At 41.5% G+C, this 16,315-nt stretch overlaps 1 protein-coding gene across 1 annotated transcript in view; it reads left to right on the forward strand.

The window, feature by feature from the left end:
• The first annotated feature begins 2,860 nt into the window (after positions 1 to 2,860).
• The window catches only part of COL4A3 (collagen type IV alpha 3 chain), a 141,824-nt gene continuing 128,369 nt past the window's right edge, over positions 2,861 to 16,315 (forward strand). Inside the window, exon 1 of the mRNA XM_081243313.1 lies at positions 2,861 to 2,962. Within this exon, the coding sequence (XP_081099439.1) occupies positions 2,873 to 2,962 (90 nt within the window). The 5' untranslated portion in view covers positions 2,861 to 2,872. The remainder of the gene's footprint in view (positions 2,963 to 16,315) is intronic.

Here is a 16,315-nt window from a genome sequence, read left to right on the forward strand (position 1 = left end):
CTCTAGAGACCATACTCTTAACCACTGCTTCCTCCTTGCCGTGGTTACATCACAAGTTTCTTTCCTGCTCTTTTGCAGTGTTGGAAGTGACTTGCAGTTGAGTGCTGCCTCCCCTTTCTAAAGTCGATAAAGCCAAGTCTGGACGTCTGTCAAAATGACTTGGTTTCATTTCAAAGGCAATTGAAATCCAAATTAAAAAATCTTCTGGACTTCAGCAAAAAGAAGGAGAATTTAACTCTAGCATTGAGGGTTGTTTTTTCTCTGTCCAGGAAGTAATGTCAGTTCATGCAAGATTGTCATATGCCTCAGAATTCTTGGACACTGTTATTTTATCAACAAAGCACCTGATGTCCCATCTAACAAGGGTGGCAGGAGAAGGTTCCACAAGAACCCTCCCTATCAATGGCGAGAAGCTACTATATACCACACAGCAACATCTGTGGTCTGGGCACTCATAGGACTTAATAAAGAGTTTAATACATGTCCTTTTTATTATTCTATGAAGAAGAGTCCCTGATTCAATGCAACTAACTGAACTATGCATGGAAAACAGTGGCTCTCAAATTTGGTTGCACATGGGAATCTCCAGAGAGCTTTAAATACAGAGACCTGAGTCCTGTATTTACACTGGGGAGTCCAGTGTAACTGACTTGGGATGTTTCAGGATTTTTAGAGGCTCCTTAGGAGATTCTAATACACAGCCAGAGTTGACAATCACTGGCATAAAAAACAGGGGGAAGGGGCTTCCCTGGTGTCGCAGTGGTTAAGAATCCGTCTGCCAATGCAGGGGAAACGGGTTCAAGCCCTGGTCCGGGAAGATCCCACATGCAGCGGAGCAACTAAGCCCGTGAGCCACAGCTACTGAGCCTGCGCTCTAGAGCCCGTGCTCTGCAACAAGAGAAGCCACCACGATGAGAAGCCCGCGCACCGCAATGAACAGCAGCCCCTGCTTGCTGCAACTAGAGAAAGCCCGTGCACAGCAACGAAAACCCAATGCAGCCATAAATAAATAAATAAATAAATAAATAAATAAATAAATAAATAAATATATAAACAGAGGGAAGTGTATAATGTTCACTCTACAACCAAAAAGGGGGGTGTGCGTCTCCATTCACTCACTGTCAGGGTTTCGCCTACCTACATAACTACATAGGTCTAATACACATTCTAATTGCAAGCAAATGGTTCTCCACAATCAGTGACCAAACCACATATTTCACACTGTGTGTTTGATGACCGACTACATCAGCAACGCTGATCCAAAGTAGGGGTTCTTAACCTGGAGATGGAATTCAGGTGGTCTGTGAACTTAGATGGGAACAAAAATATTACATCTCTACTTTCACTAAACTCTCCTGGAAGTTCAGCATTTCCTTCAGTTATGAAAATAGCTAACAAACCACAACAGTATTAGCAGTTCTTGAGAGTTTGCACCCACTGGTATTTTCACGTCACATTTCAGTTCTGCAGTCATCAGTACTTTGAGATTACAGTTGTTTAATAGATCTGCTGTTAGATCTAGGTATTTAGTGCAATAATAATGGTGCACCTATGTTACTATATCATGACTTTAATACTTTGATAATTTATTCAAAGTTAAACTGATTCTGATAACTGAATTATTCTAAGAAGGCTCTAAATGTTTCATCAGATGCAATGTGGTCAGTGGCACAAGAAAAGGGCACGAGCCCTGCTCTGAGGACGGTGCCCTAACAAGCCAGATATTGCACGTTTGCGTCCAAGGCCACCTCCGAGAAGGGCCCTCTCAGGAGGGAGACACCCCGACAAGGTTGGCTCTTGGCTTTCCCTGCATTTCCGCAGATAAGATTTAACGTGAAAAAGCCAGTTCAACGCGGCAGAAAATAGAATGGATGGGCTTTCTCTTTACCCTCAGCTGCCTCTTGCTCTTGGCATTTCGGAGTGCTCAGACTGCCAGGCTGGTAACCCGAGCCTCCAAATTAATCAAAACACACAGCGCCCAGTTCAAGCCCAGGCAGACAAGCCGGGAGCCAGACAAGCTCTCGTCTGGTGACCCCCAGCCCAGCTCCCCCGCCCCGCCCGCCAGCCCGCGCGCCCCACCCTGGGATGCCACGCTCCCTCCACCGCCCGCGCTCCCAGGCGGGTGGCCCGGGCCCTGGGGCTGCCATCCATCGCCCAGACCGGGTCGGGGGCGCCTTACCTCGTGGGGACGCCCGCCGCCCCGGGAGCCACGTCTGCGTCCGCCCGCGCGGCGCGCACCTACCGCCGCGCCCAATTCCGCGGGCGACTCGGCTGCGTCTTCCCCCCGCGCTCACCGCCGGGTCCGGCGGCTGCCGGATTGGAGACGCGTTGAGAAGGCGAAAGAGGCGAGACGGCAGCGGCCGGGAGCCGGAGCGAGCGGGGCCGCGCGAGTGCAGACGCCCGGCGCGCCTCACGCTTAATCTGAGCAGGGCCGCTGGCCACTCCCTCCCCCGTGCTCCGCCGCCTCCACGTCGCTCACCCCCCAAATCCCCCACCTCCGACTCGCAGCCCCTTGCCCCGCCTAGGCCCCTGAACCTTGGGAGCGTCACCTCTTTAACCCCTGACCCTGGCCCCGCGCCCACCTGCCCCGCAGGCGCGCAGCCCTTTCTCGAAGCCTCCTGGCACGCTTCCTGGGTCGGAGGGACATCTCCCGGTGAGTTGGCCGGGAGGGGGGACGGGGGCGGGACCTAAGCCACTTCTGCCCTCCCTTGAAGCCTCGGTGGGGAGGCTGAGCCCTACAAAAGCCTCCCCGGGCGGGCGGGCGGGCCAGGCTAGCTTCACAGCCGGGCCCCTCAACCCGCGCCGCGCAGGGCACGCGGCGGCCCGAGAGCCTGCGGGCCCCTGGACACGCCGGGGCTCCTAGCGGACGCCCATGATGCGCCTTGGGACGGCGCCGAGGCCGCCGGCGCTGCTGCTTCTGCTTCAGCTGGTGCTCCTGGTGGCCGCGCCCACTGACGGCAAGGTGAGTACGCGGCGATGCGACCCCCACCCCGCGTCCCCCGACAGGCCGGCCCCGCCCGCGGGGGCGCTACCCTTCACCCTCTGCTGGTGCGTGCGGTGACTGCGGGCGCCAAGCAGACACCTGGGGGGGCAGCGTGGGGACGGGGGCAAGCGGGGATGCACGGGAACAGGTGGAATGCGCGGGGCTGGAGGGAGGGGCGAGGAGGAGGCTTGGAGGGCTCCCTATGGGTCAGGGATGGAGAAGGCCCTCCAGAGGTAGATAGGTAAGTAGGTAGGTAGACGGGTGATAGATGATAGATAGATAGATATGCAGGCAGGTAGATACAGAGATGTGGAAAGAGATAATCGCCAGGGATGAGCGCTTGAGAGCACGGGATATACAGACACCCGATGTCAGGCCGGTGAATCAGAGCAGGCAGCATGGCGTGGCAGAGGGGACAGCCCTGCCACTTCCTAGATGTCACCTCACACTGAACTCTGACCACGCTGGGGTTCGTTTTTCCTCCTTGTCAATGCCTGCCCTCAAGTGTTCCATCAGTTTTGTTGAGAAAAGCAAATGCCATCACTGAAAAATTAATAGCACCTTAGAAATATATCTCATGTTAGGATAAATTAAACAATCTGTCGCTGTGATTTCTATTCAACATTTGAGAGATCCTGGATTCATTTAGATCCACCCGTATATTTCTTATTCTTTGCGAAGAAAAATCAGTGTCCTCAAAACTGTTATGCCTCCTAGAGTTGACTTACTTGATTTTAACTGGTGAAAGTGCAAATTAACTTTTCAGCCGCCTTCTGTGACTTTTACGCAGAAAACTTAATTTGGGATGACAACGCAGTGTAAGTTTCGTTTCCCAGAATGATCAGATGTTTTTCAAATTTCATGATTAAGATTGTGATTGGAAATTAATAGTCACATAAATATGTGTTAACGTGAAAATATTTTTCGAACCTTCAGTCACAAGAAATCCAAGTATTTTCCATTTAAGTTAAATTTTAAATTATGACATTACAGGTGAAGCTAAAACCCCCTTTGATCACCTCCATACCTTATCCCACCCCGTCTAAAGAAATATATCCACTCTCACCACTTTGTGTTTCTTTTCAGACATTTTTCTATGCATTTACATATTCATATATGGACCCACAAACAATATGTGTTTTTTGTTTGTATTTTTTAACATAATCAATACCATATACCTATGCTGTATATATCCTTTTGCATCCTACAGTTCTCCCCATGACAGTATTTGAGATAGATCTACCTCTTTTCTTTTTGCCTTATTGCATTATTGTATAGTTTTCCACGATATGAGTATGCCAAAGTTAATTGAGCCATTCCCCTATCAATTTACACTTAGGCTATTTAGTGTTTTATGTTCTAAAGGATTTTGTAATCCATGTAATCTCTTCATGTAGTTGTAGTTCTAACAAAAATGTGATTTGCATAGACTAAGAATGCCCAACCCAGGTAGCTCAGTACTTCTGGGCATGATGGTTAGAACTCATCTAAGTCAGTATTGAATGTCTACCAGCATTAATCCAGGAACAAATCCAACAACTAAAAAAAACTAAAGGAAGTGTATGTATGTCGTGGGAAGTGCTGGGGAAGAGTTCCAGAGCAGAGTTTGCACATTCTTCTAGAGTTCAAAGAAGAGGGGAGATTAGGGACAGGTGGAGAAAGAGGGGAAGAATTACACACGGGTAAAGATCAGCCTGCAAAAGTGATCCACTGTAATCATTCAACCTCTAGTCATACCAATTTTCAATTATACTGTCATATTCCCTTATTATTTTTTACATAAGAATTTTTCTGTCTTGAGTTTGGCCAAATCTTGGAGGCTTCCTGCTGATTCTACAATTAATCCATTCATATTATTTTTAACAGCACTTGAAGTAAGTCTCTGTTAAAACTTTGCTCAGTTACACAGACGATGTCATTAGAAATGATGAAATGTACCCTCATCGTGTAGAAAAATGGAATCACAGCAAATTAACTGTTAACTGGTTGGCACAGTGCCAGCATGCCTCCCTCCACGGGGTAGCTCTGACGCTGGGCAAGGCTCTTGACCTCTCTGAGCCTCAGTCTTCTCATCTGTAAAATGAGGGAGTTGAAACCCCTCATGGGGCCAGTAGGTAAGGTTAATTGAGTGAGGCTTTGAGGTAGGGGGGCAGTCTTCAGGGCCAGTTAATTGTTGACATTCTAGAATTCAGACTCAGTAATACCAGAATCCAGCATTTTCAGAAAAGAAGCTGGTAATCTAGTTTCCATGAGAAATCTCTCAATTTCTAAATGTTAGGGAAAAAATTAAAACTTTACAGAAGGAACAAACTCTGTATAAGTGAGAGCTAAATGTAGTCTTTGGGACATCATATTTATCATCTTTGTGCTGCATAGGTACGGACATATTTTGCTCTAAATTCCTGTGATTTTATGTTAGCATTTCTCAAAGAAATAGTAGTGCTGTTCACCCCTTATTCTGAGTTCAGGCGGGGTGGAACTGTCCACCCACACAATTTGCTCTGAAGAGCCCTGAGTAAAATCCCTCTGCTGCTTGCCTGCAGGCATTTAGTTCCAGGCCTGGCTGTTCAGCACATCCCCAGGTTTTATAGCTATTACCAGGCCCAGCTCATCAACTTGAAACTGGGAGGCACCCTGCTGTTGCTTCAGGCAACAGGTCTTGGAGAAGAGTGAGAGGGAAAGCTCCTCTGATATCTAGAGAAGGTGAGATTCATGGTTTGAGATATCATGGTTTATCCTTCCTCTTTTTGCCTTAAAATTCCAGACAAGGCAGAAATCAAGTATCAGGAGCTGAATAACAGCTGCATTTAGGGAGGAGGCTTCTCAACTGATTTGGTTTTTAAATCTAAAAAAAAAAATTAAGTTGAATTAAGAAACATTTCAAACAAACAGAAAGTAATGTAACAGACTCCAATTTATCCACCCCTGAGATTAAGCAAGTATTAATAAGTTTTGACCTGTTTGTTCTCACATCTCTCCCCTTAGGAAAATAACAGATAAATACAGAAAGTCCTAAACACATCCTTTGCCTCCTCTTCCATGCATGGTTTTATATTTATACTCCATGGATATGTGTGTTCGTGTGTGTGTGTGTGTGTGCGTGTTAGTAACCATAAAAAATAAATATTATTGTTTTGTGGTCCTTCAAATGTAATAAATGGTTTCACATGATACATACATATTGGAGCTTGGCTGTATCAGTCAGTATGATGTTTTTGGATTTTATCCATGTTGGTACATAGAGATGTGATTTGTTTATATACATATAGATGTGAGAGCTGCCACATAGTATCCAGTTACATAAATAAAGCAGTTTATTTTTCCATCTGCCTAAACGCAGCGAGTTTGTTTCCATGCTTTCATCTTACAAAGCTGGAATTTATATCTTTGTATATGTACCATTGTGACAACTAGATTTTGAGTTCCTACGTGGAATTCGAAGAGGGTTATAAGAGAAAGCGTATTTTAAATTTTTTAGGAATTGTCAAATTGACTCCAAAAGTATTGTACTAACATTGTGCCAGAGTACCTGTTTCCCTATATCCTCAGCAAAATTTGGTGTGCTTAGATGTTAATGGGTGTGAAATAGGATCTTGTTTTGACTAGTGAGTTTAGGAATCTTAGCATATTTTGATTGACAGTCTATAGTTCTCTCCGAGTGAATTGCATGAACAAGTCTTTGCGTATTTATCTTTTGTGGCCTTTGCCTTTTTGTTGCTAATTAATTAGAAGCTATTTATATATTTGGGTGCTGAAATTTTGCTATTTAAATGTGCAGCAAATATTTCATTCCAATCTTTGGTTTATCTTTGTTTGTTTTTTGTTTTTTGCGGTATGCGGGCCTCTCACTGCTGTGGCCTCTCCCGTTGTGGAGCACAGGCTCCGGACGCGCAGGCTCAGCGGGCATGGCTCACGGACCCAGCCACTCCGCGGCATGTGGGACCCTCCCAGACCGGGGCACGAACCCGTGTCCCCTGTATCGGCAGGCGGACTCTCAACCACTGCGCCACCAGGGAAGCCCTGGTTTATCTTTTCATTTAGTTATTGGTACCTTAATATATAATTTTTTTCACTATAATCTCAAACTTATTCATCTTTTCCTTGATTTCCTTGATTTTGTGTTTTGTGTCTTGTTGAAGAGATCCTTTCCTTCCCTGGGATTGTAAAAATGTTCTCCTACGTTTAAAAAAAATTACAGTTTAATTCTTTTACATTTAAGACTCATAATCCTGGAATTGTTTTCTACTTCTAGGATTATAATTTTATCTTTTTCCATATAGAAAGTGAATTGTCCCAACATTATTTATTGAATAGTCCATCCTTTCTCTCACTGTTTTTCAGTGTTACATCTGCAAACATGTGTACCAAGAACTCATTCATATATGATCTGTTTGTATTCTTACATGAGTCTGTTTATTTAGGGCCTTGATTTCTCCCAGTGTTTTAGAGTTTTCTGGTTTTTTGATTTCTAAGTATTTGACATTTTTTAATGCCATTATATTAGAAATGGTATATACTTTTTAAATTTTATAGTTTAACTGGTAAAGATACAGCAAAACATAGTTGAATTTTATGTTTTGACTTTGATCAAGCAACTTTGAATAGTTCAAATGCATTTAAGGCTAAAAAGTTTCCCCCAAAACACTGTATTAGCTGCATCATACAAATTTTAATATCATTAAGTTCAAAATCTTTTCTAATTTTTTCCTTTGTCTTAGTGGTTATTTAACTGTTTATTTCTTAATTTCCAAACATACAGAAATTTTCTAGTTATTTTTTTCACTGAATTGTGGTAGAGATGATATTTTGACTTCAAAGATTTCTACGTATGTCAATTAGGTCAAGATTTTTTATCATGTTATTAAAATTGTGATACAGGTGCACATCTGTTTCTTATATATCCTACTCAGTGGATATTTAACCTGAGATTCTCTCTTTTTCATCAAATCTTGAACATTCTCAGACATTTCTTTTTTATGTTTCTCCTTCCTCACTCTGTCTCTACTCCTGGCATTCTCAGGATGCTAGCTGGGCCTTCTCATCTTTTCCTCCAGTTCTCCTTCCTTCTTATGTCAGATAAGCTTTCCTGTGCCACGCAGCTCCTCTTGGCCTCTCCTTGCTCCTGAGCTCTGGGCACTTTCTCCCCCAGTGGCCAGCTTGGCCACAGACTTCACACAGATACAGCCTCGTGTTCCTTGAGACTCTCTTCCAAGTCTTCCTGTTGCACCCGGAAGTGCAGGGCATTAGCACCTGCAGGGCAAATCTCTGACCAGTGGGAGATGGAAGCCATTGGATAAATTCTTCTCTTCTGCCCCCAGAAGAATGGTCCTAAAGTGCAGAGGTTCTCACAGCCTCTCCAGGAGACCCATCATCAGTTGTATTTGAGACCAAATTGTAACATATTGAGCTTTTGTTTCACGTGCTGCTCCCTCCGTGCTGTATCCTGTGACGTGTCCTCAACATCCATCTTTCAAAGTTTAATTCTCTCTCCTGCTGTTTATAAAGTTCAGTAGATTTTCAATCTACTGTAACTTTCCATAATGAAAAAGAACTCTGGAACCATTCAACAATGGCTATAAGCCCAGATCTATTAACTACCAGCTTTTTAAAAATTTTTTTCTCAGTTTCCTCATCTTAAAATGGAAGTAAGAGACCCACCTCAGGATTTTATGAGGATCAAATGATTTAGCACATACAACACACACTTTACCATGCCTGTCACATAGTAATCATCCAATAAATGTGAAATATGATTATTTTTATTCATTAAATTTTAATTTCAATGACTATTCGTATTTCTAGATGTTCTTTTTGGAGTCTAAGTCTGTCTGGGGTTTTCTGACTTGCTAGGGTTTGGTTTTTTTGGTCTTTTTTGTAGAGGTTTTTACCTCTTTGTTATGACTTTAGTCATTTTGCACTTATTTGTATTATCTTTCTGATTCTTTTTGTATGATTTCAAGATTTGGGAGTCTATCTTGTTTCTTCAGTCTGTTGACTGACTCTCATCCATGGGAAGACTATGTACATGAGAGATTTGGGGAAAATAAGCCTTCACTGTCATCACAGCTTGCTCCCAGATTGGAGCTGTCCTGCTCTGGAAGAAAAAGGAGCAAAGTAGTTCTGAGGCTTCCAGGGGATTTTCCCCACTAAGACGGACTTATGTAGTAATGATCTGGGGGGAGGGGTGCACCAAAGGTGTTTCCTTTCCTGTTCTCAGGGTCACCCTCCTCCAGTCCCCTCCTACTACCCACTTCCTCCAAACATGCTAGACTCATATTTGATGAGGTGGGGCAGGGTCGAGACCGCACAGCAAAGCCACCAGCTTTGTCTCTCTAACCAGACTAAGGGTCTTCCTCCTTTAGTATTTCTCTGAGGCTTCAGTCCTTGGTATGTTTTCAGGCATTGTCCATGGAAAAACTGTGAATTAAATGCAATTTGTCTTTGTATTTCCCTTATCATGATGGCCGTGTTACCCAGAACAAAGTAATAACTGCCTAGTGTTACCTATGACTAAGGTTAACTTTGTTAAATATTACAATTGATTAAGACCCTCAAACCTATAAGTGTATGAGTCTGACAGCCTGGCTGTCTGGTCTGCCTACGCCCTGTGGTCCTTCAGCCATGTACAGTTAACCACACTCATGTCATGGCCTTCAGCCAAAAAGCAGCCATCCACCACGGAGTCAAAGATTTTTCAAACACATGGTGCTCAGAGCACTTTTGTTCTACAAAGTTTATATCCAGCCTCAGTCTAAACTTTTAAATCATAACAGACTTTCACCATAGGTTATTTATTTCACCTCTGTTTTCAGCTTGAGAAAATAAGGAAACCAAAATTATATCAACTTCTTAACAGAATAGACATGTTCCGTTATCAGCCCTACCACCACCATGGCCTTGAACTTAACCTCTCCGAGTTGTCCTCATCTCTAAAAATCTGATAAGAAAACATCTTACTCCAAGTTCTACTTCATCTCACAAGATCTAATCACTGGCTCTTGTCTTCTCTAAACACCCGTGTCAGTCTTCCCATTCCTCCTGGGGTTCTTTCGGTAACTGCCAATTAAGACCTCTGGCTTCAGGTACATTTTCTAGCCAAGACTGAATTAAATTATATCAGCTTTATAATTTTCCACTTAACTCACTTTCATAAGTTCAGATAAACAAATATCTATGTCCATGTCATCCAATAGAAATATACTGTGAGCCATAACTAGGACCCACATATGTAATTTTACGTTTTCCAGTAGACACATTAAAAAAGAAAAAGCAACAGGTGAAATTAACTTTAACAGATTTTATTTATTCTAAAGATCCATAACAGTATTGTTGCAACATGTAATCACTATTAAAAACATTAATGGATATTTACAATCCTTTTTTCATATTAAGTTTGCAAAATCTGGTGCCTATCTTGCATTTTTAGAACCTTTCAATCTAACTACATTTCAAGTGTCTATAGCCACATGTGGCCACCATTCTGGACAGCAAAGATCTAGGTAAATGGCATCCAGATATGAGAGAGGGTTACAGTCCATAAGGACTTACCTCTGGATGGAACACATTTTGCTTATTTACCATAAGAAATAAACATGTGGCAAAATGATAAACTTTAATTAAAGACAATAAATCAGCATGGGTTGTGCCTAAATATCCATGCAACTTTTTCTCCAGAAAATTAAGATAGTTGGCCTTGACTTAAAGTGATACAAATTACCACTCGTACAAATTTAATTATAGTGATCCATTATTAAAATATGAGTAAGTTATGTGCATAAAGAATTGAAGAAACATCACAAAAACAGCAAACACTTGGCCAAAGGAATAGAGAAGATGAGAAATATATTGAAAACCATCATGCCACACCTAGCCTTTCGCCTAGACTAAATTATCACTAGACTTCAGCCAGGTAACGGGGTGTTACCCTGAACAAATTGCTTCCAAAAGAAAACTAGCTTTCCTATCTGAAAATGATGGTACTGTATCTATTACAGGTAAAGTGCTCAGTACAGTTCTTAGTACAAAGTAAGTACCCAGCTTTTATATTCTAGCTACAGTCAATTTATTATCATTAATAAAAGCAGGAAGGAGAGAATAGGACAGAGACACGGGCACATGGCAAGGTGCTGGGGATAAATCAAACAGCCTGACTCCCTGGCCATGATGGATTTGGGATTCTAGTGGAATAGCTGAGAGAAACAAGAGCTCAGTAAACAAATGTGCAACTATGGATTTTGGTACCTGCTGGGAGACAATAGGATGTGGTGATGGAGAAGAAGAGGTTCTACTGTAGCTAGTGGTGGTCAGGACCCACCTTTCTGAGGGAGCAGCATACAGGCTAAGGCCTAAGGAAACAGCATGGAGAGTGCCTTGGGAAGCATTGAGGAATATGGTCCAGGACTTCTGGACAGTGAGGAGAGGTGAGACACTTCCAATTTTATGGCTCCTGGGTGGTCAGAGGATAAAACCAAGACCAAGAGAACTTTTTTTTTAAGGGAGAAAAAAAAGCTGTGTTTATTTACTCACCACCAAGCGAACACATGTGCCTGACGGAATATGCTGAGTACTTTGTTAGAGGTGGACAAGGGATGGGAAGCAGGGAATCAGGGGCCCCAGAGAGGGCCAGCTCATGATGGTCCTGCTAATTAAGGATGGAAAATCGCTTACTGAATAGGGTGGGATAAGTCCACAGGCCTGTATGTAGTTGATCATGGTATGATTTTAGTGTCTGCACTTAACAAATTTGTATTTTAACAAAAAAGACACAATGCATGTGTTTACGCTACTCGCAAGACAGTTGTCACATTAGTAATGGATGAGTAACAAATTCACATTGTGGCTTGGTAATGGGCCCACATGTAAAGTGGTGTGATGAAAGCCTTCTTCTGCTCATGTCTCTTCATCTTCTTCTCAGCCTCAGTGGGACGGGTCTAAATTTGCCAGATGTGGCTGTGAGGAGGTAAAGCTGAGCCGAAGATCCCCTGTCTCAGCTGACATAGGCCCAAGCCAGGGAAGGCTCTATGCCAGGGAAGGATGAAACCCAGTTAAGGACCTGGAGACCTCCTCAATCAAATGACCAGTAACACCAGCCTCCCCTGGGTGTGGGTTAGGAAGACAGAATGTCATGTCGGGCTCCACCCCAGACCTCCCCAACTGGAATCCGCATTTTAACCAATCCAAGGGATTCCTGGGCATATTATTGTCTGAGAACTGTACCGGCCTTGATAAGGACACTGGAGGGTCCTTCAAACTGTGGTGTGATTGGTGCTGGAGTGTTTCAGAAGGATGGTGACATGACCCCAATTTTAAAGATCTATATGGCTGACCCCTGGAGAAGGTTGACTGTTCTGTCCTTGGGAACCCAGCCTATGTAAAGGTGAAGTAACCAAGCAGGAAACAAGTCTTGTTGGTGCTTTCTCTTTGGATTCTGGTGCTTTGAAAATCAGAAAGAAAGGAAGGGAGGAGAACCAGTCTAGACCAGTATAGCAGTCGCTCAGTCTGTCCCTGTTAATTGTGCAGTTAATTTGATAATTATTTATGTACAAACAGAGGAAGGTTAAAAATCCAGTTCATGAAAAAAATCCAGTCCATGGTGTAATGCTCTGTATATACAAGATCAGACTATCCAAAAATATTTCCACATATCATGGTAGGTATTATGTATGTCTGTATGTGTGTGTACATATAAATATACACACAAATATATTTAGAGAGTAGCTTATATTTTCAGAATTTTTATGTTAATTGTTGTAGGGAGATAATGGCCCTCCCCAAAAGTGTAATTTTCAGGGAGACGCAAGAGGGAGGAGATATGGGGATATATGTATATGTATAGCTGATTCACTTTGTTATAAAGCAGAAACTAACACACTATTGTAAAGCAATTATACTCCAATAAAGATGTGAAAAATATATATATATATATATATTTTGAACATACATAAAATAGAAATGAAGTTGAGATTTGAATAGTTTTTTAAAAAGTGTAATTTTCAGAGCTATTTAAAATGTAACCATATAAAAATATTTTATTTTTCTGACAGTAGTTTTGGGGTAAGTTAGGAATTTTCCATTTTTAATCTTTAAGATTGATGTTTGTTAATTAGATTGTCTCTCTAAATCGGTTTCTTAGAGAAGTGATCCCCATATTTAAAAATAAGTTCAAGTTATTTAGAAACCTTGGGAGGTTTATCATTATGTAGACAAAACAGTCAGGTCACTGGATTTTTTTCCCACCAGTATATTTTGCTGTTACATGAACTTTTCAAAGAAAAAGTTCTACAAGTGGAAAGTTGAGAAATCTTCAATATTATCCCTTTGAATCAAATGACAAAGTATGTCTGGGAAGAGTCAACAAGGCTAATATTCATTTTCTTTGTTTAACCAGATGATAGGATAATTTTATGCTGTTTATTTATGTATGAAATTGGGAAAGTTGAAGAGTTCACATGCTGGCTTTAAAAATTAGAAGTTGTATGGGTAGTACAAAATTTGGAAAGTGTTTGAAAGTACAAAAAGAAATATAAAAATAAAAATTATCCATAATCATATTGCCTATAGATAATTACTGTTAACATTTTGGTCTATTTCCTTCCAGACTTTTTTTTGTATTCTACTTTTTTTTTCACCTAAGAATAGACTGGAAAAAGTTTTCTGAGTCATTAATTATTGCAAATATCATTTTTAAATATCTACAGAGTACTTCATTATAGGTGGTACCGTAACTTATTTAAGTAATGCCCTTCTACTGAATATTTTGGTTATTTCCAATTCTTTAGAAATAATGCTACAGTGGAACTCCTTGAAGATAAACATTCACTAAAATTATATTTTAAATAATTTTGTGTGTAGATGGTTTCTTATCAAGTGTCTGATTTTGTGCTTTTCTGAGAGTTAGATGACAAGGTGATATCATTTCTGATTTACAGATGCGGGTCTGACTGAAGAGCTTTCATCAAGTCAGTGGAGGGAGTGGATTTAGCATTGGGAGTTATGCTTATTAGGGCTCTTCAGTAGGGCTTTTTACTACCAAAAACATCACAGATAATGGAAAAAGAGTGTCAGATGCCACTTTATCCATCATTTAAATAACTAAGTACTATTTGAGAAAAGATTGATTTTTTATATTTTATTTAGTTATTTATTTTTTGGCCACACCGCATGGCATGAGGGATCTCAGTTCCCCAACGAGTTATCGAACTCATGCCCCCTGCATTGGGAGCATGGAGTCTTAAACACTGGACCACCAGGGAAGTCCCAAGATTGATTTTTTAAATGCCTCAGTTATCCAGAATGAAAGATTCCTGACACTGCTATCCTTTTACAATCAAAACACCAACGGAATACCTTTATTTACTGAAGTATTAATTATCTTGCCAATCTAGAAAGGATTTAAGCTATTTCCATGTCGCTTTCCCTACTGGACTTCTTGCAGACAGGTGTCTTACCCATCTTTGTGATTCCAGCTCTTGACAACACACTTGGTATTACTGGTCCTCAATGAATGTTTATAGAATTGGATGTACATTTTATTAAACACTAAAACAAAAAGGTTGACAAAGAATTAACAGATCTTTTAATCCTTTGGCATAAGAATAAAAATAAAGCATTATTTTTCAGATGAAATATTTTTTAAGATTATAGTCCATTTATAGATATTATAACATATTGGCTATATTCCCTTGATGTACAATATATCCTTGTAGCTTATTTATTTTATACCTAATAGTTTGCACCTTGCAATCCCCTACCCCTAACATACCCTTCTCCCCTGCCCTCTCCCCACTAGTAACCACTAGTTTATTCTTTATATCTGTGAATCTGTTTATTTTTTGTTATAGTCAATGTTTGCTTTATTTTTTAGATTCCATATATAAGTGATAACATACAGTATTTTGTCTTTCTCTGTCTGACTTACTTCAATAAGCTTAATACCTTCCAGGTCCATCCATGTTATTGCAAATGGCAAAGTTTCATTCTTTTTTATGGCTGAGTAGTATTCCATTGTGTTTATATATACCACATCTTCTTTATTCATTCATTTGTTGATGGATTCTTAGGTTGCTTCCATATCTTGGGTATTGTAAACAATGCTGCTATGCACATTGGGATGCATGTATCTTTTCCAATTAATGTTTTCATTTTCTTTGTCTATATACCCAGGAGTGGAATTGCTGGATCATATAGTGGTTCTATTTTTAGTTTTTTGAGGCACCTGTTTTCCATAGTGGCTGTACCAATTTACATCCCGCCAACAGTGTACAAGGGTTCCCTTTTCTCCACATCCTTGCCAACACTCATTTGTGGTTCAAGAGAAATATTGAATGCTTCATTCATTAAGTCAGCAAGATGATGGGAACAAAGATAAAACCAACACAGCCCCTCCTCCCTTTATGGAATATGTCACCAAGTTAGGGGTTTAGATAAGTATGCAGGCAATAGCAATAAAATTGTACATGCTGTAACAGGGCAAATATGCAAAAGCGAAATTTAAGTGGAGTTGTGAAGGAAGAATAAAGGTCCGCAAATGTACAGAACATCGAACATACAGGCTGTATATAAAACAAGTGTGTGATGGCAATGGAGCCAGAAAGTAGTAAGATTTCGGTGGCTTAAAAACATATCTTCTCCTCAAAGTAGAGTACTAAAAATAAGGTTGGAATGAGTGCAGAAAGCAGCTCATAGAGTTACCGGTGGTATTTTCACCTTCTTCTAGCCTCTGCCTCAGCTGGAGCTCTTGTCAGCGTTCGGCAGCTGTGCCCGCAAGGTTTACGCACATGGACTGGATTCTCCTTATTTTGCTCTCTTAGGCAAAAGCAGATTCCACAGTCCCTTCCAAAAAGTGAGAAAAACTAAGAACAGGAACTTCCCTGGCAGTCCAGTGGTTGAGACTATGCCTTCCAGCGCAGGGGGGTAAGGGTTTGATCCCTGGTCGGGGAGCTAAGATCCCACATGCCTCGTGGCCAAAAAACCAAAACATAAAACAGAAGCAATATTGTAACAAATTCAATAAGACTTTAAAAATGATCCACATTAAAAAAAATCTTTAAAAAAAATCTAAGAACAATACTATATCTGAAATCTCCTGAGGTAAGGTTCCTACTGATTGGAAGCCAGACTATGTGCCCCTGAAGATGCCAACGCTCTCTAGTTGCTGCAGATAAGGCTGGAGAAAGCCAAGGGATTGATTTATCCGGTCCTGCATGTGCCTGGGGCTGTGCCCACAGAACTAGTCAGAGTTTCTGCTCACTGAGACCTGCTGAGACCTCTTGGAGATGAAGCATTCAGAGTCCATGGGACTGGAACAAGCAACATCTCCAGACCCTAAGAGGT

This window comes from Mesoplodon bidens, assembly GCF_964165515.1.
Source record: "Mesoplodon bidens genome assembly, chromosome: 8".
NCBI lineage: Eukaryota > Metazoa > Chordata > Mammalia > Artiodactyla > Ziphiidae > Mesoplodon > Mesoplodon bidens.